Below are 23561 nucleotides of genomic sequence, written 5' to 3'. Positions count from 1 at the left end.
TAATAAGAAACTTCAGGGAAGCATCCAAAATCATGCGGTTGAAACAATAATACATATGGAAATATTAATATTTCTTGCACATAAATCATCTAACAATTTGAAAAATGTATATGGGACCATGATTTGATATATGTACGAAAAAATTAGGTTTAGGTTCAAAAGTTGGTGCTGTAAACTCAATCCTACACATTTGCAATTCAAAACTATTTATTAGGATACAGGTATATTAAATTTATCTTCACCTATTAAATTTTTCTGTACGAGTAGATGATTTAAAGACATTTAAATTTTTAAGAAAAAGATTGAAACTATTTATACATATGGAAACACTTGAACCACCGGCTAAGAGAAGAAAGTGAAAAAATTGATTGCTTCTTTCCTTTTCCTGTTATCAATGTTTCACTTCCTCATTGTGTCTGTAGTTTGAAGTTACTAGTGAGTGGAACTCAGCTAGCCAGCCTTGGCATTTAGGGGTAGCAAGATTGTTGACCTTGTTATTAATGAACTTCCTAATTTATGGCACTTCTAAATTAACTTATTAGTATAAAACAAAGTCATAGTTACATGTTTTAACCCTCACAATAAATATAAGTTCAATGGTCCAACACAAAGACAAAATTTAAAAGTTTTTATGAACTAAATTTGCAATTTAAATTTTTTACTTTTTCTTTTAATATTTTTGCAAAGCTTTATAAACTAAGTCTTTCTAAATCCACCCTAGTTATTAAGGTTTCGTATGATAATCATTTCGATTTTTGTATTTCGATCTAAGATTGATGAACCTAAGAAGGTACAACATCTCGAGAGAACATGTTAAGAACCTTGAGAATCCTACGTTGAACAAATAAAAAAAAAATCAAATAGATGAGTTACTTTTAGAATTGTCAATTTGATTTTGAGGTGAAATTTCGATTAGTTTAACCAACTCAATAATAACAAAAAAAAATACTAATGCTTAATTTTCCACATAATACATATTTTGATTTTTTTTTTCTTTTTCATAATATTTGTCAACGAAACTATACAAAGTTTGAAAAAAGGGAACAAAAGACTGGTGCATTTGAAAAGAAATAAAATACAGAACGTTTTTCTTTCTTTTACTTATTTTCTATAAAAGAATGTTCGTGTTCATACCTAACAACCCCATCAAATATATGATTATCTTTTTTCTTACAATTACATGTTTTTAAATATAGTAAAATAAACTAAAATATTTATAAATATAACAAAATATCATTCGTAAATATTAATTAGTGTGTATCAGTTTGATAGACTATAAATACGTTTGTAAGTGATACTTGGAGTAGTGATTTTAGAAAAAAAGAGATTTATATCCCATTGATTTTGTAATAGTGATTTTTTAACGATAAACTTTTTGTTTGGTTACAAACTTTTGAAATTACTTTTTAAATACTTAAAAGTAATTTTGAATTGGAGCACTTGCACAAATGACAAAATAAGTTATAATAATTAAGTTCATAGCACACACTTTATAATTTGCAAAAATGGTAAAAACGAAACTCAGTCTACACATTGTATACCCCTTGATACAATCGTTGTCACCAAATTTTAATAAATATCTAATTTTATTAACTTTTTTTAAAAATAATTTTCCATCTTTTAACTGGGTGAATTTATTTTTTAGATAATATATTAAATTTATAAGTTTTTATGAACTAAATTTGTAATTTAAAATTATTACTCTTTTTAATATTTTACATAGTTATTAAAGTTCAGTATCTTTTTGTTTAACACCCTTTTTTTTACTTCTAAATCTAATTTTTTTACTTTGATATCTATATTTTACTTTTCTACTTAAGATCGATCCGAAGAAATGAAAGAAAACATGTTTAATTTTTAAAAAAGGACTATAATAGTTAAGTAAAATATTGACGTGTAGCATAGAGAAATCTCTATCCAATTTTACTTCCTATTGATTAATTAACCAACACACTTCATCCTTTCTTCTATATGATTATTGGATGAATATGGAATAATAATCAAGAAAAACAAAGCAACTATAATTATAATCAAAATTATCAACACGCTTCTTAAAATTATCGATCTAAAAAATAAACTCGATCCACCAAGAAAAACTGCAGTTTTAATTAGTAACTTCATCTCCATATCATCATTCTCCTCACACCAAACGTAAGAAAGTGATCAGTTGTTTGAAGTATGTTGTAATTGACACGATCCACGAAACGAAAGTAGAATACTCTCCTTGCTTGGTTTGTGAAAATGGTAAAGAACAGTATGTTGATACCAACCGGAAAACCAATTGCCATCCTAACCATTTCCGAGTCATTTTCAGCTTCACCATCTTCTTTTTCTTCTTCTCTTGTTGAAATTGGTACATTGCTTGAACTTTCATCACCTGGACACTTGATTTGAAGAGGAGGCCCACATAAATAAGGATTGCCTTCATAGATCGGAAGGTGTTCCAGTGTTTGAAGCTGATTACCCGTCGGTATTCTTCCTGTCAAATTGTTGAATGACATACTCAAATGTATCAACAAAGTTAGAGATGCTAAGCTGACAGGGATCCTTCCAATAAGATGGTTGTGGGAGAGATCCAATGTTTGTAAATTCTTTATGGCTCCAATATTTTCTGGAATGGTACACAAGAGAGCATTCCAAGACAAGTTTAGAGTAACCAAGTGAATGAGCTTTGTTTATCTCATTTGGAATTTCACCACTCAATTTATTCCTTGAAAGATCTATTGTCAGAACAAGCTTGAGAATATTATAGTAGTATTCAGACTCTTTACCTTTCATAACCAACTTTGTTCCCTTATTATCACCATAATATCCCAAACTAGTCATTGCTATGGTTGCCATTGATCACAAAAGCTGTCCAATTATACAAACAATTTGGAACTTCACCAGAAAGACGATTATTTGATAGATCTAATATACGAAGGAAAGGAAGATTGCACCACTGTCTTTTGTGTGTGTTTAGTGATTTTGTATAAAGAAGATATTTTGAGAGCATAAACTTGTTCAGCAAGTCAAAAATGGTGTTTCTAAAACACTGATCAAATAATATAAAATAAAAAAACAATACAAATACCAATTTATGCAAAAATCTTACAAAATGTGATAGTTGTGAAATCTTTGAAAGGGTTTTTTCTTTTCTTTTTCTTTTCTTTTTTAGTAGCCAATTTTTATTGTATAAAAATAAAATCCTTCTGATTAAATATTGAGATTTACCAAAGACTTTGAAGAAAGTTGTTTTTCAAATATAAATATTTAAAAAAGTCCTTGCCAATATGAGACTTTAGCTTTATTGTGAAAAAAAGAATAATGTGTCAAATGAAATAACTAATTAATGAATAAGTATAATTATTCATTTGCTAATTAAGTGAATTGAACTGTCCCATAAAGAAATCTCTATCCGTTGATTATTGATTAATTAACTAATTAACTCACTTCATTCTTTTATCTATATGATTATTGGATGATAATAACAATATAAACAAACACAAAATAATTTATGAACATTATCCGTTGACTTATTATAATAAATTACAACAATCCACAACCATATAATATATAACATACATGCATAACAAGTTAATTTGATGTAAAATAAAATAAGCAACACACTTCTTCAAATTATCAATCTTAAAAATAAATTTGATCCATTTGCTGCCCACCAAGAAATGGCATTTTTAATTAGTAGCTTCGTCGTCTCCATATAATCATTCTCCTCAGACCAATTGTAAGAAAGGCAATTGTTTGGAGTATGTTATAATTGACACGATCCACAACTCGAAAGTAGAATATTCTCCTTGCTTCATTTGTGAAAATGGTAAAGAACAGTATGTTGATGCCAAATGGAAAACCAATTGCCATACTAATATAGAAGCCAGCCATTTCCGAGTCATTTTCAGCTTTGCCATCTTCTTCTACTTCGCTTGTAGAAATTGGTACATTGCTTGAACTTTCATCACCTGGACACTTCATCTGAATTAGAGGAGGTCCACATAGATAAGGATTGCCTTCATAGATCGAGGGGTCTTCCAGTGTTTGAAGCTGATAACCCGTCGGTATTCTTCCTGTCAAATTGTTGAATGACATATTCAAATGTGCCAAGAAATTTAAAGAAGCTAGGCTGTCGGGAATCCTTCCTGAAAGATGGTTGTGGGAGAAATCCAGTGTATCTAAAGTCTTCATGGCCCCAATATTTTCTGGAATGGTACCCACAAGAGCATTCCATGACAAGTTTAGAGTAATCAAATAAATGAGGTTTGTTATCTCATTTGGAATTTCACCACTTAATATATTTCGTGAAAGATCTATTGTCAAAACCAGCTTAACAGTAGTGTTGTTGTATTCAGACTCTATACCTTTCATAACCAACCTTGTCGTTTCTTCGTACAAGTAATACACCCATTTCATACTATCATGATAGTATCCCAATCCAATAGTGTCACCGTAGCCCTTGACCAAAGCTGTCCAATTATACAAACAATTTGGAAGTTCACCAGAAAGACGATTGTTTGATAGATCTAATATACGAAGGAAAGGAAGATTGCACCACTGTCTTGGAATGGTTCCGCTGAAATTATTAGACCGCAAGTTTAACAATCGCAGCTCTGACACAGCTTCTCCTATCCATGAAGGAAGATTTCCGTTTAAGAATCTATTTCCTGAAAGATCAATGCTTGTGAGTAGCGAACAAGTCTGCAAGGATTCCGGAATTTCTCCATGCAAATTGTTGTTCCTCAACTTTAATATGTTAAGGGATGTGGACAAACCTATTGTGGCTGGAATTTTTCCGTATAGATTATTATTGGCTAAATCAATCACAAGCAATGATTTGAGTTTACTCCAATCATCAGAAAGCTCCCCTGAAAGTTGGTTGTCTGACATTAACAATATTCCAAGGTGATTCATTATTTTAATGGATGACGGAATTGCACCATTAATAAGGTAATTCTTTGACAGATCTAATTCAAACAAGTTGGGCATGGAATCATTGATAGTTGAGGGTATAGGGCCCCACAGTTTATTGTTTCGTAGATTCAAGTATATTAGATTTGGATAAAGGATGGGAATTGAGTCGTTGAGGAGCTTTTGACTTTCACCAACAAAATTAGTTTGATCAGATATGATGAATATGTCGGACAAGCTCATATTGAGCAAGTTGTTGGATAAATCCAATGTAGTGACTTGTGAACATATGTTAGAAATCCACTCGTATGGTATAGAGCCAGAGATCCCAACATCGGTGAGAGTGATGTCAACAAGTTGAGTTTGAGTTTGAAGCCAAATTGGAAACTGTGGACCAATGAGACAATTTTCCAAATAAAGAACCTTCAGTTTGAATGGAGGAATCCAATCGCATGAGATATTGAAAACAAATCCTTGTTTATTTTTTGTCTTGAAGGTGAACATCTCCAACTTTGTCAAATTTACTAAGTGTGTCTCTGTTATGGTTATATTCTTCCATGAATTTTGGTAATTTCTGAACTCAACTAAGTTTGAAAGTTGTCCAAAACTTAAAGGTATAGTTCCATTTAAAGAGTTATATGAGATATCTAAATATTTTAACAATATCAAATTACCTATTGAATTTGGAAGTGAACCCCACAATTGATTACCGAAGAGATTTAAGGTTCTTAGGTTCTCAAATGTTCCCAATGAATTTGGTATCTCTCCCACAAATCTATTTCTTGACAAGTCCAAGGATTCCAAACTATTCCGTGTACAATTTGAGAAACTATCCATAAACTCTTCAAGTTTAACCTGAAAACTATTGACTGCAAGGTTCAAAAGTCGTAACTTGCATGGATTTTTTGGAAAGCTTGGTGGGTGATCTCCAACAAAATTAAAGGATAAGTCTAGGTGTTGGAGATTTTTCAATTTCACAAAATCATGAGGCATTATACCTCGAAAATAATTATATCTCAGATAAAGCGTTGAAATGCTAGTAAGGTTAGATAGCCACAAAGGTATAGAAGAATTTATCCAATTACGTGAGAGATCAAGGACTCTAAGTGAAGTGAGATTTAAAAAAGCAGCTGAAGTATCAAAACTTGAAATATCACAATGACTTAAGTGTAGTTCTAACAAAGAAGAAAGTCCATTGACTGCATGCATCCAATTTGAAGCTTGGACTCTACTAAAATTCACCCCTCCAAGATTAAGGTACTGAAGAGAAGAAAGACCAGAAATCCATTGCAAGTTTTCAACATGCAAATTATTCCATTTGAAAAAGTACTCTTGATTCCAATTAGTAGAAAGGTCTAGATAATTCAAATTAGATAAATTTCCTAGATAAATGGGAATTTGTCCACTAAAATTTGCAAAAGAAAGGTTGAGGTACCTTAAGCTCGCGAGCATTCCGAAAAAATATGGAATTGGAGCACCTTCAAAATTATTTAGACTTAAGTCTAAAGAATTCAAATGTTTGAGCTCAAGCAGAGATGAACTTATTTTCCCCCACAAGCAAGTCTTTTGGAATTCTTGTACAAAATCCTTGTATACTTTCCACGGTTGTAAAACATTCCAACCATACATAAAAGTTGGAGAAATGGTAGAGCTTAATGAGTTGTGTAGATCAATTTTGGTGACTTTTCCAGAAACGAGATCACAGGTTATGCCATGCCATTGACAACAATTGTGACCCACCCAGGAAGAAAGCCGAGCAGAAGGATCTAATAAGCCTTGCTTGAAGGAAATCAAGGCTTCCCTCTCAATAGAGCTACAGTTACTATTGGAAGAATAAGCGCCAACCATAGTAGTTGAGAGCAATATTACGCAAAGCAGCCATACATATGAGAGAGAACAATTAATGAAATCCTTATAGGCCATAAGCTTCCAATAATTTTCACAGAACACAGAATATGTTTTTGCAAAATTTGCTAATTGATTGGACAAATATATATGCATATATAAACACTCTTAAACGTATTTTTCTTTTTTGTTAATAAGAAAAAACTAGAGAGATCAGAAGCTAAAAGTCGTTGGAAGTGGACACAATTATGACACATGGCCTCCAAATTATGGGTATATAATTCTTTTTTTTATCGGAAGCATCCAAAATCATGTCTTTCAAACAATAATACATATGCAAATTATCATTTCTTACACATAAATCATCTAACCATATGAAAAATATGACCATGATTTGATATACGTACGAAAAAGGAAAAATTAGCTTTAGGTTCTAGACTTAGTGTTGTCCAGCTAACAATTAAATTATTAAGTTTCCTACTTGCCCACTTCAAAACTATTTAGGTATAGGATAACATTTTCAGAATATTATACACCAATTTTAGTCTATTGTTTTAGAATTTTTCAAATATGACAAAATTTTTAGTTCTTCGTCTTAAATTTGTTATTATTCCTAAACTACCTTTTAATAACTTATTTTTCTTCCACTTTTTAAGGTCATAATTATTTGTTTATTCTTATACTAGAAAAATTATTTATTTTTTATCTTAATCTTAATTTTAGAATATCAATAGTACAATAATTTCAATATGAAATGTAATGGTTGCTAATCGGAGTAATTTAACTTCATTTGTGATTTTCTTTTTTCTTTTTACTTTCTTCGATGTGTATTGTGAGTTGAATCTTATTCTAAATTATTTTGTTTTATTTTTTTACATTATTTTTGTTTTAGTTTTACTTTGTCTCAATCTTGTATATCAGTGTTACGATATACTTATATTATACGTATTAGTTGGTTAATATAATTACTACGTAACTTTTTTGTTTTTTTAAATTTTATACAGTTCATTAGAGTATTATAAAATATATGAATAATGTAACTCAGTGTATTATTATTAAGTATATGAATCAAGTTTACAAGTGTATATCAAGTGTATAAGTAGGATTTCAAGCATATCAAATGTCTTTAATCAATCAATTATATAAGTGAAGAATACCAAATATATATGCAGTGCATTAGGTGCATCAAACATATATTAGTAATGTTTCAGGTGTGTATTAAAAGGTATCGAGTGTATAAAAAAGTATCAGGTGCATCAAGTTTATCAATCAAATATATCGGGTGTATCAAGAAGTATCAGGTGTACCAAGGAGTATTAGGTGTATCAAACGTGTATAAGGTGTATCAAACATATATTAGTAACAAGGGCATTTGTGACATTTTACATCTTAATGTGTGAGTTGGGCTTTGTTTTTACCACTTTTACAAATAATAAAGTTGGTGTGTCATGGATTTAATTATTTACAAGTGCCCCTCCTTTAAATGTCCTAATTTAACTATCCTAATTTAATTATTATTGTTAGATATTATATTAAATTTGCTTTTAGTTACGCTAAACTTTTCTATCTACGGTCACTTAAAAGACCCATTTAAATTTAAGGCACTTCCAAATTAATAAGTCATAGTTACAATAGTTACATGTTTTAATTTAACCCTCACACATTAAATATAAGTTTAATGGTTGAGTAGAAAGACACAAAATTTAAAAGCTTTTATATATTAACTAAATTTTTAATTTAAAATTTTTACTCCTTGATACATATTAGTTATTAAGGCTGAATTGGATAACTATTTCAGTTTTTTTATTTTGAAAATGTTACAAAAACGAGTCAAAATTTGAGAACTAACAAAATACCTTTCAAAAATTTGTTTTTGTTTTTTAAATTTCTTAAAAAATGCAACTTCTCTACTTTAGAATAATACAAAAACTATGGTAAAAAATGAAAGAAAATATGTTTAATTTTCAAAATCCAAAAATTTGAAGAAAAAAAAGGAAGAAAAAAACGAGTTTTCAAAAACTTATTTTTGGTTTTAGAATCTTCAAACCATGGTAAGAAAGGAAGAAGAAGAAAGGAAATATATATGCTTAACTTTAACCAAAAATAAAAAATGAAATGAAGGTATGTTTGTAAAAGGTTTATGTTTGTTTGTTTTTTCTCTTTTCTACACAATTGATAGAAATCACCTAAAGTTGAAGTGATTGCATTATCGATGGATGTTATTGTTTATCCAACCCAATTTAAAGTACCAAAAACGACAATCAATAAAAGTAAAGAAAAAAAAATAGGATGATCCTATCTTTTGTAAAAACCAATTAGCACCAAAAGATCAAAGGTGTCACATTGGTGTGTTTTTTTTCTTTTTTAAAAAAATTCGTCCTTTGTGTAAAGAAGATGGAAGCGTGAAATTTAGGTGTGGCCAAATTTGTTCATATATATATATTTGGAGATATATGAGAAATTTGTTGAGAGGTTGAGAATGTCTAGTTGGAAAAACTAAAGGACTCAAACATTTTATAAAATAGAATAGGTTGTCAATTAGTTTTAAGATAAAACTTCATATTTATCAAATATGATATTAGAGACTATTAAGTAGAAACAGACATTCGATCTAAGATTGGTGAACCCCAAAGTGGAATTATCTTGTGGTGGTATGTTTAGATACTGACAATCCTACTTTAGAAAAAATAAAGAAAATCATAAGCACTCAGACTTTTTATATAAGATAGGATGAGTTACTCATCTAATTTCCAATTGATTTTGAGATGAAATTGTCCACAGGAACATACATGTGCCAGTTGAGCTAAGCTCATGTCGGCGATTTTACCTTTTTTTGGTAGTATTTGTCAATGAAATTATACAAAGTTTGAAGAAGGGGAACAATTAAAAACACAACGTTTTTCTTTGTGTGTGTGTGTGTTTTTTTATTTTAATTTTATTTTCTAAAAAGAATGTTTTTAGTTCATACCTAACCCCTTTCAAATATATGATATTATAATATTTTTTTTATCTCTTTGAATGTGTTTTTAAATATTAGTAAAATAAATCAAAATATTTATAAATATAACAAAATATGACTGATATATGTATGTTGATAGATTACACTTATGATTTATATTTCAAAGTAATAAATCTCAGATTCTGGGTCAATAACCCTTCCAAAACGTAGATGTTGTGTCATCGAACTGGGTTAATAATGTCATGTGTTACTACTATCTCTACTTATCACATCTATTTATATATCTTTTGTTGTTAACTGTGTATTCATGTTAGACTATTGTTCTTGACTCTTTTATTGATTTTCATAAAAAAATTACCAAACTATGTATGTATATATTTTAAAATGATACGGATGGGTCAGTAGGTGTATCAAGACATCCCTACTACTATCAAGACATCTCCACTAGGTGGATACCCTTTAACATGCTCATTATCTCCACTTCATTGATATAATAAGAAATAAGTATAATGAAGCAAAGGCAAATTATAGTATATATTAGAAAATTACCAAATTATATTATATATTAAAAAAAATTGTTTTTATTAAAAAGCTAATTGTTGAATAGGAAATTTTGAGATTAATCATAAATTGTCACATCATTTATTAAATTAATGATACAAAGTGCAAATAATTGAATTTGGAACTAATTAAAAAGTTGATATGTATCTCAAATTCAAATTGAAAACATAAATTGATCAATTCTAATAATGTCACGTGTTTTTATCATCATCGTTGGATCAAATTAATTATTTTTGTTTATTTAAATATTATTCACTTAACTAAGTTTAATTGAGCTCAAAAATAAACTTAATCGGGTGAAATGGTAAATATGATGGAAATGTATGTGGTTGAGTCTAAACTTGACAGACTTGTTAAAATTATCAATTTTAAAAATAAAGTTGATCCATTACTTGCTGCCCACCAAGAAATTGCATTTTTAATTAGTAGCTTCATCGTCTCCATATAATCATTCTCCTCAGACCAATTGTAAGAAAGGCAATTGTTTGGAGTATGTTATAATTGACACGATCCACAATGCCAAAGTAGAATATTCTCCTCGCTTCATTTGTGCAAATGGTAAACAACAGTATGCTGATGCCAAATGGAAAACCAACTGCCATACTGATATAGAAGCCAACCATTGCCGAGTCATTTTCTTTGCCATCTTCTTCTCCTTCACTTGTTGAAATTGGTAGATTGCTTGAACTCTCATCACCTGGACACTTGATCCGAATTAGAGGAGGCCCACATAGATAATGATTGCCTTCATAGATCCATGGGTCTTCCAGTGTTTGAAGCTGATTACCCGTCGGTATTCTTCCTGTCAAATTGTTGAATGACATATTCAAATGTGTCAAGAAATTTAAAGATGTTAGGCTATCGGGAATCCTTCCAGAAAGATGGTTGTGGGAGAGATCCAGTGTTTCTAAAGTTTTCATGGCCCCAATGCTTTCTGAAATGGTACCCACAAGAGCGTTCCAAGACAAGTTTAGAGTAACCAAGTGAATGAGCTTTGTTATCTCATTTGGAATCTGACCACTCAATTCATTCCTTGAAAGATCTATTGTCAGAACAAGCTCGAGAACTTTATTGTAGTATTCAGACTCTATACCTTTCATAACCAATCTTGTCTTTTCTTCGAACGAGTAATACCACGTTTTCTTACCCTCATGATAATATCCCAATCCAATAATGTCATCGTTGCCTTCGACAAAAGATGTCCAATTATACAAACAACTTGGAACTTCTCCAACAAGACGATTGTTTGATAGATCAAATATACGAAGAAAAAGAAGATTGCACCATTGTCTTGGAATGGTTCCGCTGAAATTATTAGACCGCAGGTTTAACAATCGTAGCTCTGACACAACTACTCCTATCCATGAAGGCAAGTTTCCGTTTAAGAATCTATTTCCTGAAAGATCAATGCTCGTGAGTAGCGAACAATTCTGCAAGGATTCCGGAATTTCTCCATGCAAATTGTTGTTCTCTAACTTTAATACATTGAGCGATGTTGATAGACCTATTGTGCTTGGAATTTTTCCGTGTAGATTATTGTTGGCTAAATCAACAACAAACATTGATTTGAGTCTACTCCAATCATCAAAAAGCTCTCCTGAAAGTTGGTTGTCTGACATTAACAATACTCCAAGGTGATTCATTGTTTTAATGGACGACGGAATTGCACCATTAATAAGGTAATTCTTAGACAAATCTAATTCAAACAACTTGGGCATGGAATCATTGATAGTTGAGGGTATAGGGCCCCACAGTTTGTTGTTTCGTAGATTCAAGTATACTAGATTGGGATAAAGAAGGGGAATTGAGTCATTGAGGAGCTTTTGACTTTCACCAACAAAATTAGTTTGATCAGATATGATGAATATGTGGGACAATCTCATATTGAGCAAGTTGTTGGACAAATCCAATATAGTGACTTGAGAAGATATGTTAGAAATCCACTCATATGGTATAGAGCCTGAGATCCCCACATTCCTGAGAGTGATCTCAATAAGGTGAGTTTGAGTTCGAAGCCAAATTGGAAACTGTGGGCCAATGAAACAATTTTCCAAATAAAGAACCTTCAGTTTGAATGGAGGAATCCAATCGCATGAGATGTTGAGAAAACAAATTCTTGTGTATTTTTTGTCGAGAGGTGAAAGATCTCCAACTTTGTCAAATTTACTAAGTCTGTCTCTGTTCTGGTTATATTTTTCCATGAATTTTGGTGATTTCTGAACGTGACTAAGTTTGAAAGTTGTCCAAAACTTAAAGGTATAGTTCCATTTAAGGAGTTAAATGAGATATCTAAGTACTGTAACAATGAAAAATTAGCTATTGAATTTGGAAGTGAACCCCACAATTTATTGAAGGAAAGATCTAAGGTTCTTAGGTTCTCAAATGTTCCCAATGAATTTGGTATCTCTCCCACAAATCCATTGCTTGACAAGTCCAAGGATTCCAAACTATTCAGGGTACAATTTGAGAAACTATCCAAAAACTCTTCAAGTTTATCCTGAAAACTATTGTATGAAAGGTGCAAAAGTTGTAAGTTGCAAAGATTTTGTGGAAAGCTTGGCCGTGAGTGATCTCCAATAATATTACTTAAGCTATTAGAGGTGAAGTCTAGGTGTTGGAGATTTTTCAATTTCATAAAATCATGAGGAATTGTACCTTGAAAATAATTGTAACTCAGATCAAGCGTTGAAATACTAGTAAGATTAGATAGCCACAAAGGTATGGAAGAATTTATCCTATTACGTGAGATATCAAGGACTATGAGTGAAGTGAGATTTAAAAAATCAGTTGAAGTGTCAAAACTTGAAATACCACAATTACTTAAATATAGTTCTGACAAAGAAGAAAGTCCATTGACTGTGTGCATCCAATTTGAAGCTTGGACACTAATTAAATTCACCCCTCCAAGATTAAGGAACTCAAGAGAAGAAAGACCAGAAATCCATTGCAAGTTTTCAACATGCAAATTAGGCCAATCGAAATTCTCTAGTTTCCAAGTAGAAAGATCTAGATGATTCAAATTAGATAAATTTCCTAGATAAACGGGAATTTGTCCACTAAAATTTGCAAAAGAAAGGTTGAGGTACCTTAGGCTCGTGAGCATCCCAAAAAAATATGGAATTGGAGCACCTTCAAAATTATTTAGACTTAAGTCCAGATAATTCAGATATTTGAGCTCAAGTAGAGAAGAACTCATTTTCCCTCTCAAACAAGTCTTTTGGAATACTTGGACAAAATCCTCGGAATCTTTCCATGGTTGTTCATAACCCCCACTAATAATCATAATCCTAAGAGATGATGGAGAAATGGTAGAAGATGATGCAGAAATGGTAAGGGATGTAGAAATGGTAGATTTGAATGAGTTGTGTAGATCAATTTTGGTGACTTTTCCAGAAATGAGATTACAGGTTATGCCATGCCATTGACAACAATTGTGACCCACCCAGGAAGAAAGACGAGCAGAAGGATCTGATAAGCCTTGTTTGAAGGAAATCAAGGCTTCCCTCTCAACAGAGCTACAGTTATTATTGAAAGTATAAGCACCAACAATAGTTGTTGAGAGCAATATTACACAAAGCATCCATACAAATGAGACATAACACTTTATGAAATCCTTATCAGCCATGTGCTACCAATAATTTTCACTGAACACAGAATATGGTTTTGCAAAATTTGCTAATCTATTGGACATATATATATATATATATATATAAACACTCTTAAGGCTTATTTTTCTTTTGACTAGAGAGAGAAGCTAAAACTCGTTGGAAGTGAACCCAATTAAAATGAGTATTTGTAGCCTTATGAGAAAACTAAAAAAAGCATTCTCGAACATATATAAACTATTTACAAATATAGTACAATATTTAAAAAGAACAAAAGTGTCACTGTGCAAATAAGAAAACAAAAATAAATAAGTTTCAACACACACTCAAAGTATCACTGTGCTAAAAAGAAAATTCAGTGAAGCATCCAAAATCATGTCGTTGAAACAATAATCAATGTGGTAATATCATTTCAATATCATTTCTTACACAAAAATCATCTAACCATTTGAAAAATGGGACTATGATTTGATATATGTACAAAAAAATTAGCTTTAGGTTCAAGAGTTAGTGCTGTCCAGCAAGAATGAAATTATTGGGTTTCCTACTTTAGGGAAAAAAACGAAAACAAGTCATTTATATTATTTTCTAAAAGAAGTTTATGAATTATATTTTTCTATAATTGATTTATTATTTGTTTCTATTTATTTAATATGAAAAATAAAATCAATATTACCCTGTGATCTTTAATTTAATTTCTAAAAATTATGAATTTATATTTAACGATGAGATTTCAAATAAATAAAAAAAAACCAATCGTTTATACCCCATATGAGTTTTTTAAAAGAAGTTTATTAATTATATTATATAATTTATTATTTAAAAAATATGAATTTATATTTAATGATGAAATTTCAAAAGATTTTTGTAATCATTTTTTTTCAACTATATATAAATACATCTCTTTCATCATTTTCTTACCAACATTTTGAATTTTTTTTACAAGTTACATCAGTTTTCCTATGACAAATGTATATGCTCTTTTCTTATAATAATTTCTATTATATAATATAATATAATATTGATTAATCAAACTCTCATGACTTTGATAATTTTATGAAGTCATTTTTATAAAATTTATTTATAGATCACATTTAGAATTATATTTTGTTATAATTAATGTGAATATGTGATCTTAGATTTTTTTTTTCAAGCGATAGTTTGAATCTCCCTACTCAATTATATTACAAAAAACAGTTTCTCTTAGCTACAATATTTTGTTTAGTAATATTTAAACGTAAAAAGTTAACATTATAATCTTTACATGTGCAACGGACGTAAATTTTATTTTATTTTCAAACATGAATTTCTTATATAAAAATGATTTTGATCGTAGCAAAAGTAATTTTAGCCATATCAAAATCCCAAACACCCTATAAAATTTAAGTATGTTTGTAAACTCTTTGTAATAAAAAATATAGTGAAAAAAATCAAGAAATATTTTTAAATATAGTAAAATAAATTAAAATATTTACAAGCTGTAACAAAATTTTAGATTTTATTGATCATAGAAATTTATAGACTTTCATCACTATCTATCAAAATTATCATCGATATGATGATAGAAATTTATCACATTGATAAAATCTAAAATTTTATTATATATGGTAAATATTTTGTCAAATTTATTATTTTTACAATTTTTCATAAAAAAAATCTAAATTTTTTTCTTCTGTCTAAAATGTTGAAACAGCGAGGAAGGAAAGTTTCCACATCATTTTCTACCATGAAAATTTGATTTCGATTAATCAGGAGACCACTTCTATTTGATTTCGGTTCATTAAGAGATCACATCTATACATCCCATTTGATTTTAGATATGTTGCATGTTCTAATATTGCATGTGTGGAAATTTTGTATTAATCATTTTAAAACAAAATTCTAATAGAATTTCTAAATTGTGATTTACCCTATAAATTAAGTCTTCACCATTTCATCTAACGAATATAGAATAATGAAAAAACAAAAACAAATTAGTAATCAAAACTCATGCATTCACATTTTATTATAATCAACTAAAACAGTCTACAAACGTATAATAACATCATGCATAAAAACTGAGAAAGATGCAAAAAGAAAAGTAACATAACATTCTTAAATATAAACTTCCATTTGCATGCAGCTGGCCAACCAAGAAACTGCAGTCTTTGATTAGTAGCTTCTTCATCTCCATCTCATCATTCTCCTCAGACCAACTATAAGAAAATCAATTATTTGGAGTATTTTGTAATTGACATCATCCACAAAACCAAAGTAGAATATTCTTCTTGCTTCGTTTGTGAAAATGGTGAAGAACAATATGTTGATTCCAACTGGAAAACCAATTGCCATACTAATGTAGAAGCCAATCATTTCCAAGTCATTTTCATTCCCATCTTCTTCTTCTTCTTCTTCACTTGTTGAAATAAGAACATTGTTTGAGCTTTCATCCCCTGGACACTTGATTTGAAGAGGAGGTCCACATAAAGAAGGATTCCCTTCATAGATGGAGGGATCTTCCAACGTTTGAAGTTGATTACCCATTGGTATTTTTCCTGTCAAATTGTTGAATGACATATTCAAATGCGTCAAGAAATTTAGTGAAGCTAGACTGGCAGGAATTCTGCCACGCAGATTGTTGTAGGACAGATCCAGTGTCTCTAATTTCTTCATAGCTCCAATATTTTCTGGTATGATACCAACAAAGTTGTTGTTCGATAAGTTTAAGGTATCAAGTTGGACAAGGTTTGTAATCTCCTTTGGAATTTCACCATTCAATTTATTCCTTGAAAGATCTATTGTCAAAACAGAGTCAAGAATAGTATTGTATTCAGATTCCATTCCTTTCATAACCAATCTTGTATTTTCTTCATAGCTGTAATAGGCTCCACTATTTGTTTGATAAGATCTCAATCCATCCCTGTAGTAATCTTGCACGAAATATTTCCAATTATATAAACAATTTGGGAGCTCCCCATCAAGATGGTTGTTTGATAGATCTAGCACACAGATGGCAGAAAGATTGCACCATTGTCTTGGGATGGTTCCACTGAAACGGTTCGACCGTAGGTTTAACAATTGTAGCTTTGGCACAGCTACTCCTAACCATGACGGTAGCTTTCCGGATAATAATCTGTTTTCAGAGAGGTCAAGGCTGGTGAGGAGTGAACAATTCTGCAAAGAATTGGGAATTTCTCCATGGAGATTGTTGTTGTTTAACATCAATTTGTTGAGGGATGTCAACAAACCTATTGTGGTTGGGATTTTTCCGTGAAGATTGTTCTTGGCTAAATCAACAACGAGTAATGATTTGAGTCTACTCCAATCATCAAAGAGCTTCCCTGAAAGTTGGTTGTGTGACATTGAAAGTACTTCAAGATGATTCATGGTTTTAATGGATGATGGAATTGTACCGTGGAGATTATTTTTTGACAAATCTAATCTATACAGATTGGGCATCGAATCGTTGATGGTTAAGGGTACAGTGCCCAACAGTTGATTATTTCGAAGATCTAAGTGTATTAGATTAGGATATCTTAAGGGAATAATTGAATCATTTTCTCCACTATCATTTTTCTGATGAGAAGTGAATATGTGAGACAGGTTTAGATTGAATAAGTTGTTGGACAAATCCAATCTAATGACTTGAGAAGATACCTTAGAAATCCAGTCGTTTGGTAGAGAGCCAAAAATCCCAACATTAGAGAGAACAATCTCAGTTAGTTGAGTTTGAGTTCGAAGCCAAGTTGGAAATTGAGAGCCAATGAGACAATTTTCCAAAAAAAGGATCTTGAGACAAAAGGGAGGAATCCAATCGTATGTGATGTTGAAAACAAAAGTTTGTATATTTTTTGTCCACACTTGAAGGATTTTCAATTCTGTCAAATTCATTAAGTGAACTTCTGTTATGGTTGTATTCCATGAATTCCCATAATCTTCGTAATAAACTAATTTTGAAAGTTGACCAAAACTCGAAGGTATAGTTCCATTCAAGACATTACTCGACACATGTAGATGCTCTAATAATGACAAATTACCTATTGAATTTGGAAGTGAACCCCACAAGAAATTATCAGAAAGATTCAAGAATCGAAGATTCTTAAACGTCCCCAGTGAATTTGGTATCTCTCCCACAATTCTATTACCTTCCAAATCCAAGGATTCCAACCTATTGCGCGAACAATTTGAGAAACTATCCAAAAAAATTTCAAGTTTAAAATCATAATGATTGTATGCAAGGTGCAAAAATCGTAAGTTGCAAAGACTTTGTGAAAAGATTGGTGGGTTGTGATCTCCAATATCATTACTTAAACTATTCCCACTCAATTCAAGAACTCGGAGATTTTTCAATTTCACAAAATTATGAGGAATTGTTCCTTGAAAAATATTGTCATTTAAATTAAGTGTTGAAAGACTAGTCAAATTCGATAGCCATAAAGGTATGGAAGAATTTATCAAATTACTTGATAAATCAAGGACTCTAAGTGAAGTGAGGTTTAAAAAAGCAATTGAAGTATCGAAACTTGAAATACCACAATTACTTAAGTGCAGCTCTGACAAAGAAGAAAGTCTATTGATTGTATGCATCCAATTTCTTTCAACACTAATTAAATTCACACCTCCAAGATTAAGGTACTCAAGAGAAGAAAGACTTGGGAGCCATTGCAAGTTCTTAACATGTAACATGAATCCTCGTTCATCCGAAAGATCTAGATAGCTCAAATTAGTCAAATTTCTAAGATAAATGGGAATCTGTCCATTAAAATTTGCAGAAGAAAGCTTGAGGTACCTTAAACTTTTGAGCATCCCAAAGAAATATGGAATTGAAGCACCTTCAAAATCATTGAAACTTAAGTCCAAATAGTACAAATATTTGAGCTCAAGTAGAGAGTAACTTATTTTCCCTCTCAAGCAAGTCTTTTGGAACTCTCGTATGAAATCCTCGAGATCTATCCATGGTCGTCCTGGATCTCCATACTCAACAAATTGAGAAATGGCAAAGCCTAATGAATTGTGTAGATCAATTTTAATGACTTTTCCTGAAATGGGATTACAAGTTATGCCATGCCATTGACAGCAATTATGGCCGACCCAAGAAGAAAGTCGAGCTGAAGGATCTAATAAGCCTTGTTTGAAGGAAATCAAGGCTTCCCTCTCAATATCGCTACAATTATTTGAAGTATAATCACCAACAATTGTAGTTGAGAGCAATATTACACAAAACACCCATACAAATGAGACATAACAATTTATGAAATAATGCTTATCCATATGTTTTTACAGAACAAAATTGCTTTGTAAAGCCTGCTAACTGATTGCATATATATGTATATATATATATATAAACTTCCTTGAAGCTTTTTTTTTCCTAAAAATTGTTGTAAGCTTTCAAGACATAAAAATTAGAGGCTAAGTTATAGCTTTGTTTAAAAAAATGAAATTGGATGAATTATAATTACTTGACCCACTATAGACATATGTAGATGATCATAATTAGTTCTCCATTACATATAGAAATTGACATTACCACAAACAAATGCAGTAAAAGCAAATGTTGATCATCATAGTTTCTCAAAGTGCCAAATCTTTGTCTCTTGGTTAGATATATAATATTGTAAATAATGTTTATATAAAAAGTACTTCTAAAAAGTTAAAATTAACTAATTATATATTAATAGATAATGGGCTTAATGCACACAAAAGATGATATTGTTAGGGAATGATTAATACCAAGAAAACATCAAAAAGATAAAAATGTGAATAATGATCCATAGGTGATTTGGAATTATCTTAAAAGTAATAAAATCTTGAATATTAAAACATTGAGAGAAAAATAATTAGATGCATCTCCAATTGACACAACACATGTACTTGTACCTAAGTTTATAATAATTTGTCACATGGTAATTTTTATTTCTTCCTTTCTGAAGTTTTTTTAATTCATTTTTGTTGTGTATATATGATAAAATTGAAATGCATAAAAGTTGGTGCACCCTTATTACTCTTATTGAAAAAATGTAATGTTGGGACAAGGCCTCCCAATTTTACCTTTCCTGATGAATAAGTTGAAAAATTTTATAAAAACAAACAATAAAGACTTAAAACACAATAATTAATTACTTGAAAAACTCTCGACGTAAGAGCTTCTAACTAATACATTTGGTAAATAAAGGAGGTGAGCTTCTCTCATAGGCTTGGAGTCACACATCTTCCTACAGAGTAACCGATCATCTTCCTACAAAGAAACCGATAATCAATATATGGAACAACCACACATCTTGCCAAACTCCCAACTCAACATGTGCAGGTGATGGGAGAAAGGAAGATAGGTGTAGAGGGAGAAAAGAAAGCAGAAGCAATAGCTCTCTTTCTTTAAAATAGATAAAGACGATATACGCCCCAAGCAATAACACTTGGCATATTTGAAAAATGGATTATTGCAATATTGAGTAGCACTTTTTAACTAAGAGTGTAACAACTTTTAAAAACTATGTATAACAGAATCTATCATCAATTAATTTAAATTACAGATCCTTTCTTTAAAATAATCATCAACCTATAAAAATTTACAAATATAACAAAAAGATCTAAATTTTGTTATATATTTTAGATTACGGCCAATAGTAACACAATTTTATTTTTATTAGGTCTATAGTAGGATGATTTTCAAATGTGCTTCAATAAAAATTTTATACAAAACAAATGTCGTAGTATTCTTATTTTTATTATATTAGTAGAACAATATTGGAGATGGAGGATAGAACTTTCCAACGTATTTCAAAATTGAAAATCATATCAATTAACTCAGACCTAAACTTACTCTTACCATGTTAATTGTGGTAGCTAAACTGTGTTAATTATAAGACTTTTACTATATTACTTCTCACACAAAACAGCGTAAGAAACGGCACAAAAAATATATAGATATATAGACTAAAACTCTTACGTACGCAACTCCACAATAAGCATCATTAATACCATAATCATTGAAAGGTATCTGATCCCAAAACCAAGATCAAGACTGCAATAATACATCAATCCTTAACATGAAATTAGAGAAGAAGAAAATTACCAACAACCAAAAACAAAAATGTTGAAAGAAAAATGGAAGAGATCAACCAGTAGTAGTGGATATATAACATATCAAGGAGAATTCCTACAACTGCATTTGGTTCGAATCTCGCCTTCGAAAAGGTCAGTAAGAACTTGAACGTTCCCAAGCTTAGCCATGGAGACAGCAAATTGGTGGCGGAAAATGGAGGGCTGATAGGCCAAGGCTTTAACAATAGGGGAAGTTCTTGAATCGGTATAGAGAGCGGCATCAGAGGACAAAAGACCCATCTTTTTTGGGAGATTGGAGTAATAGGCGTTGTCGAATTTGTTGGGAGTTGTAGCGTCAAGGTCCGCGTAGTCGGTGGCCCATCGGCATTTCCTTCTCAAGAAGTTTAAGTATTTTGGATTCAATGATGGGTCGGGTTTTCCAGTTGCGCTGTAATTGTAAAGTCTTTCTTGTACCACTCCACACGTTGCCCTTCCGATTGTGTGTGCCCCTTCACAAAATTTCCAATTCATTCTTCCAGTTCATGAATGACGGTAAATTTAAAGATTTGTATACACAAATGCAAACAAGTGAAAATGGAGCTTTTTTAGATCTAGGGTTGGAATTAAGCCATAAACCATTATCATGATAATTAGTGTCATTATTTTTGGATAATTTCATTCATTGTATAAGGTTTCTATCTTTTTTTTAGTACGCGTATAGAATTTAACTTTCACCCTCTAAAGACATAAGTCATGTTAATACCGACCTAAATTTACTTTGATTATAAAGTTTATATATTGATTTATAAAAAAATAAGTAATTTATCAAAATCATTTGAAATCTAATTGGATAAAATCCATAGACAATCTAGCTAAGCGAGTTAAGATTTCAAATTTGGAACTTACTAAGACTGAAATGCACAAATAACACCTCATTTTATCTAATTTAATTTAATTAAAGATTAGGGACAAAATTAAGGTATAACCGAGAGGTTTTAATGTTAAGTACTTAACACAAATCAGTTGAAAGGTAACACCGTAAGAGTTAGATAGTAAGAATGTATACCTGAAAGAACGACCAAATCGAGGACATTCAAGCCAAGAGATTGGTATAATTCAATGAGAGAAGTGATGTCTTCAATACCCATTGGCACTAATTCTGTTTCTTTGGCAATGGAATCAACTCCATCTCTTCTTCCATATGGTACCATCCAATAAGGCCCTCCCATGAGGACCGTCGCTTCTCTCGCAGCAGCGGTTAAAATATCAGCGCAAGAAACTGTTTTCGGGCACTTTTTCTCTAACTCAGCTTTGATATCGTCGATCACTTCGAAACCTCTAAGTGTCTTGCTCGCCGGAGCCCGTCTCTCACTTCCCTCGTAATCCAGAAGAATAGAACCATCGCAGCCCTGCAATTGCACAACCCCGCCCGGAGCCCATGCATGTTAGTGCCAATTTTCCCTCTATTTTACTTAATGTTTAGTTTAGATATTAAGTACTGTTTATTTATTATTTGCGTATCAATGAGTTAACTCTCTTATTTATTTTCTAGTAAAACTATTTTAGTGCTTTTTAGGCCTCATTTTAGGCCAGACAAAAATATTAAGAGTAGAAAAGAAAGATGGTAGAGAGAGAGCTGTATTTACCCTGACGACGCAGTCATGAAAGTGCAATCTCAAGAGGCCAGCGGCAATGGTGTTGTCTTTATCGAACCACTGCTTGACTTTACGGTGAATAATGCCTTCGACGCCGGGGCAACTTTTCTGGTAGAACCCATAAGTAAGAAAGTCCCCAAAAGCTGAAAAATCCTTCAACTGCGGAATCTCAAGGCTCGGGTATTCTTCTCCGTCATCCTCAAAATCTTTCTCGGCCCACGACACTGCGGTGGCGGAGGCCAGAATAAGAACAAGAAGAACCCCCCATTTCATTGTTTCTTCGTTTGTTTAAAACAACAACAACAACAATAATCTAAAAACAACTCTCTGGCTGTGCCCTTCTTGAGTATTTTCAAAATGTATAAATCATATATATAGTTAGGGAAATAGAGAGATGCATTATTGTATGGATGGGAACTACGTGATGCGCACTTTCCTATTTAATCTCTCTCTCTATCAGGTTTGTGTTTACAAATACAATGAGTGGAGGACTTGCTAGCATGTTCTTTTTCCTTTTCTAATTTTTTTTTTTCTCCTCATCGTTGACAATAATTTTAATCTTTTTTATATGTATATACTTCATCTCATTTTTTCTAAATACATATTTCAACATAACTCAACCGACATCATCTTTACTTTATGCTATCAAATTATCAATTTATAGAGGTAGGGTTCTCTTAATTCTTTAATACAAATAAATAATAAATTAATAAAACAGTGTTTTCTTATTAGTTTTGGTTTAATCACAAGAAAATGGAAAAGTTTAATTGAGCTGTTTTTTTTTTTTTAAGAAAAGACATACAAAGATGTCTAATCTTAAACAAAAAAGAAAATTGGTCAAACTCCAAATATAAATTGAATTTGAGCATTAAAATTAAAATTGTTTAAATAAATAATCTCATCTTATCCTTTTTAAAACAGTTTAATGATTTATTCTTTATAATATATTCATGATACTAACCTTTTATTATTTATTTTTATTCTTTATAAATTTTGTAACGATAAAATGAAAATGTT

The 23561-nt window shown here is 31.0% G+C and overlaps 4 protein-coding genes across 4 annotated transcripts; all 4 read right to left on the bottom strand.

The window, feature by feature from the left end:
• Positions 1 to 3423: 3423 nt before the first annotated feature.
• On the bottom strand, positions 3424 to 6883 carry LOC101218583 (receptor-like protein EIX2). The gene is made up of 2 exons (XM_031890100.1): positions 4764 to 6883; positions 3424 to 4655 (listed from the first exon to the last, which is right to left on the bottom strand). The coding sequence occupies exons 1-2, from the start codon at positions 6820 to 6822 to the stop codon at positions 3679 to 3681; spliced, it is 3036 nt and encodes a 1011-aa protein (XP_031745960.1). The 5' UTR covers positions 6823 to 6883; the 3' UTR covers positions 3424 to 3678.
• Positions 6884 to 10695: 3812 nt separating this feature from the next.
• Positions 10696 to 13889, bottom strand: LOC101218552 (receptor-like protein EIX2). Its single transcript, XM_031881825.1, has 2 exons — positions 13164 to 13889; positions 10696 to 12513 (listed from the first exon to the last, which is right to left on the bottom strand). Exons 1-2 carry the CDS (start codon positions 13887 to 13889, stop codon positions 10696 to 10698), a joined length of 2544 nt encoding a protein of 847 aa, XP_031737685.1.
• A 2143-nt stretch (positions 13890 to 16032) lies between these two features.
• LOC101218786 (receptor-like protein EIX2) lies at positions 16033 to 19119 on the bottom strand. The gene has a single exon (XM_004145165.3). It carries the CDS (start codon positions 19117 to 19119, stop codon positions 16033 to 16035), a length of 3087 nt encoding a protein of 1028 aa, XP_004145213.1.
• A 1631-nt stretch (positions 19120 to 20750) lies between these two features.
• On the bottom strand, positions 20751 to 22892 carry LOC101208042 (peroxidase 7). Its single transcript, XM_004153964.3, has 3 exons — positions 22536 to 22892; positions 21956 to 22298; positions 20751 to 21398 (listed from the first exon to the last, which is right to left on the bottom strand). Exons 1-3 carry the CDS (start codon positions 22815 to 22817, stop codon positions 20992 to 20994), a joined length of 1032 nt encoding a protein of 343 aa, XP_004154012.1. The 5' UTR covers positions 22818 to 22892; the 3' UTR covers positions 20751 to 20991.
• Positions 22893 to 23561: the final 669 nt, after the last annotated feature.

Source organism: Cucumis sativus, chromosome 1 (genome assembly GCF_000004075.3).
Source record: "Cucumis sativus cultivar 9930 chromosome 1, Cucumber_9930_V3, whole genome shotgun sequence".
NCBI lineage: Eukaryota > Viridiplantae > Streptophyta > Magnoliopsida > Cucurbitales > Cucurbitaceae > Cucumis > Cucumis sativus.
Note: the sequence above shows the minus strand (reverse complement) of the source record. Positions and strands in the feature narration are given on the sequence as shown.

Excerpts from the sequence above, each read along its gene's own strand:
- LOC101218583 (XM_031890100.1), bottom strand. The coding sequence starts at position 6,822 with ATGGCCTATAAGGATTTCATTAATTGTTCTCTCTCATATGTATGGCTG. Across the intron at positions 4,656-4,763 it reads AAAAATTCCAGCCACAATAG|GAAATAGATTCTTAAACGGA; the intron begins GTTTGTCCACAT and ends TTGATCTTTCAG.
- LOC101218552 (XM_031881825.1), bottom strand. The coding sequence starts at position 13,889 with ATGGCTGATAAGGATTTCATAAAGTGTTATGTCTCATTTGTATGGATG. Across the intron at positions 12,514-13,163 it reads AGTTCCTTAATCTTGGAGGG|TTTTGGACAACTTTCAAACT; the intron begins GTGAATTTAATT and ends TATACCTTTAAG.
- LOC101218786 (XM_004145165.3), bottom strand. The coding sequence starts at position 19,119 with ATGGATAAGCATTATTTCATAAATTGTTATGTCTCATTTGTATGGGTG.
- LOC101208042 (XM_004153964.3), bottom strand. The coding sequence starts at position 22,817 with ATGAAATGGGGGGTTCTTCTTGTTCTTATTCTGGCCTCCGCCACCGCA. Across the intron at positions 22,299-22,535 it reads TTCATGACTGCGTCGTCAGG|GGCTGCGATGGTTCTATTCT; the intron begins GTAAATACAGCT and ends GTGCAATTGCAG. Across the intron at positions 21,399-21,955 it reads CGATTTGGTCGTTCTTTCAG|GGGCACACACAATCGGAAGG; the intron begins GTATACATTCTT and ends AATTTTGTGAAG.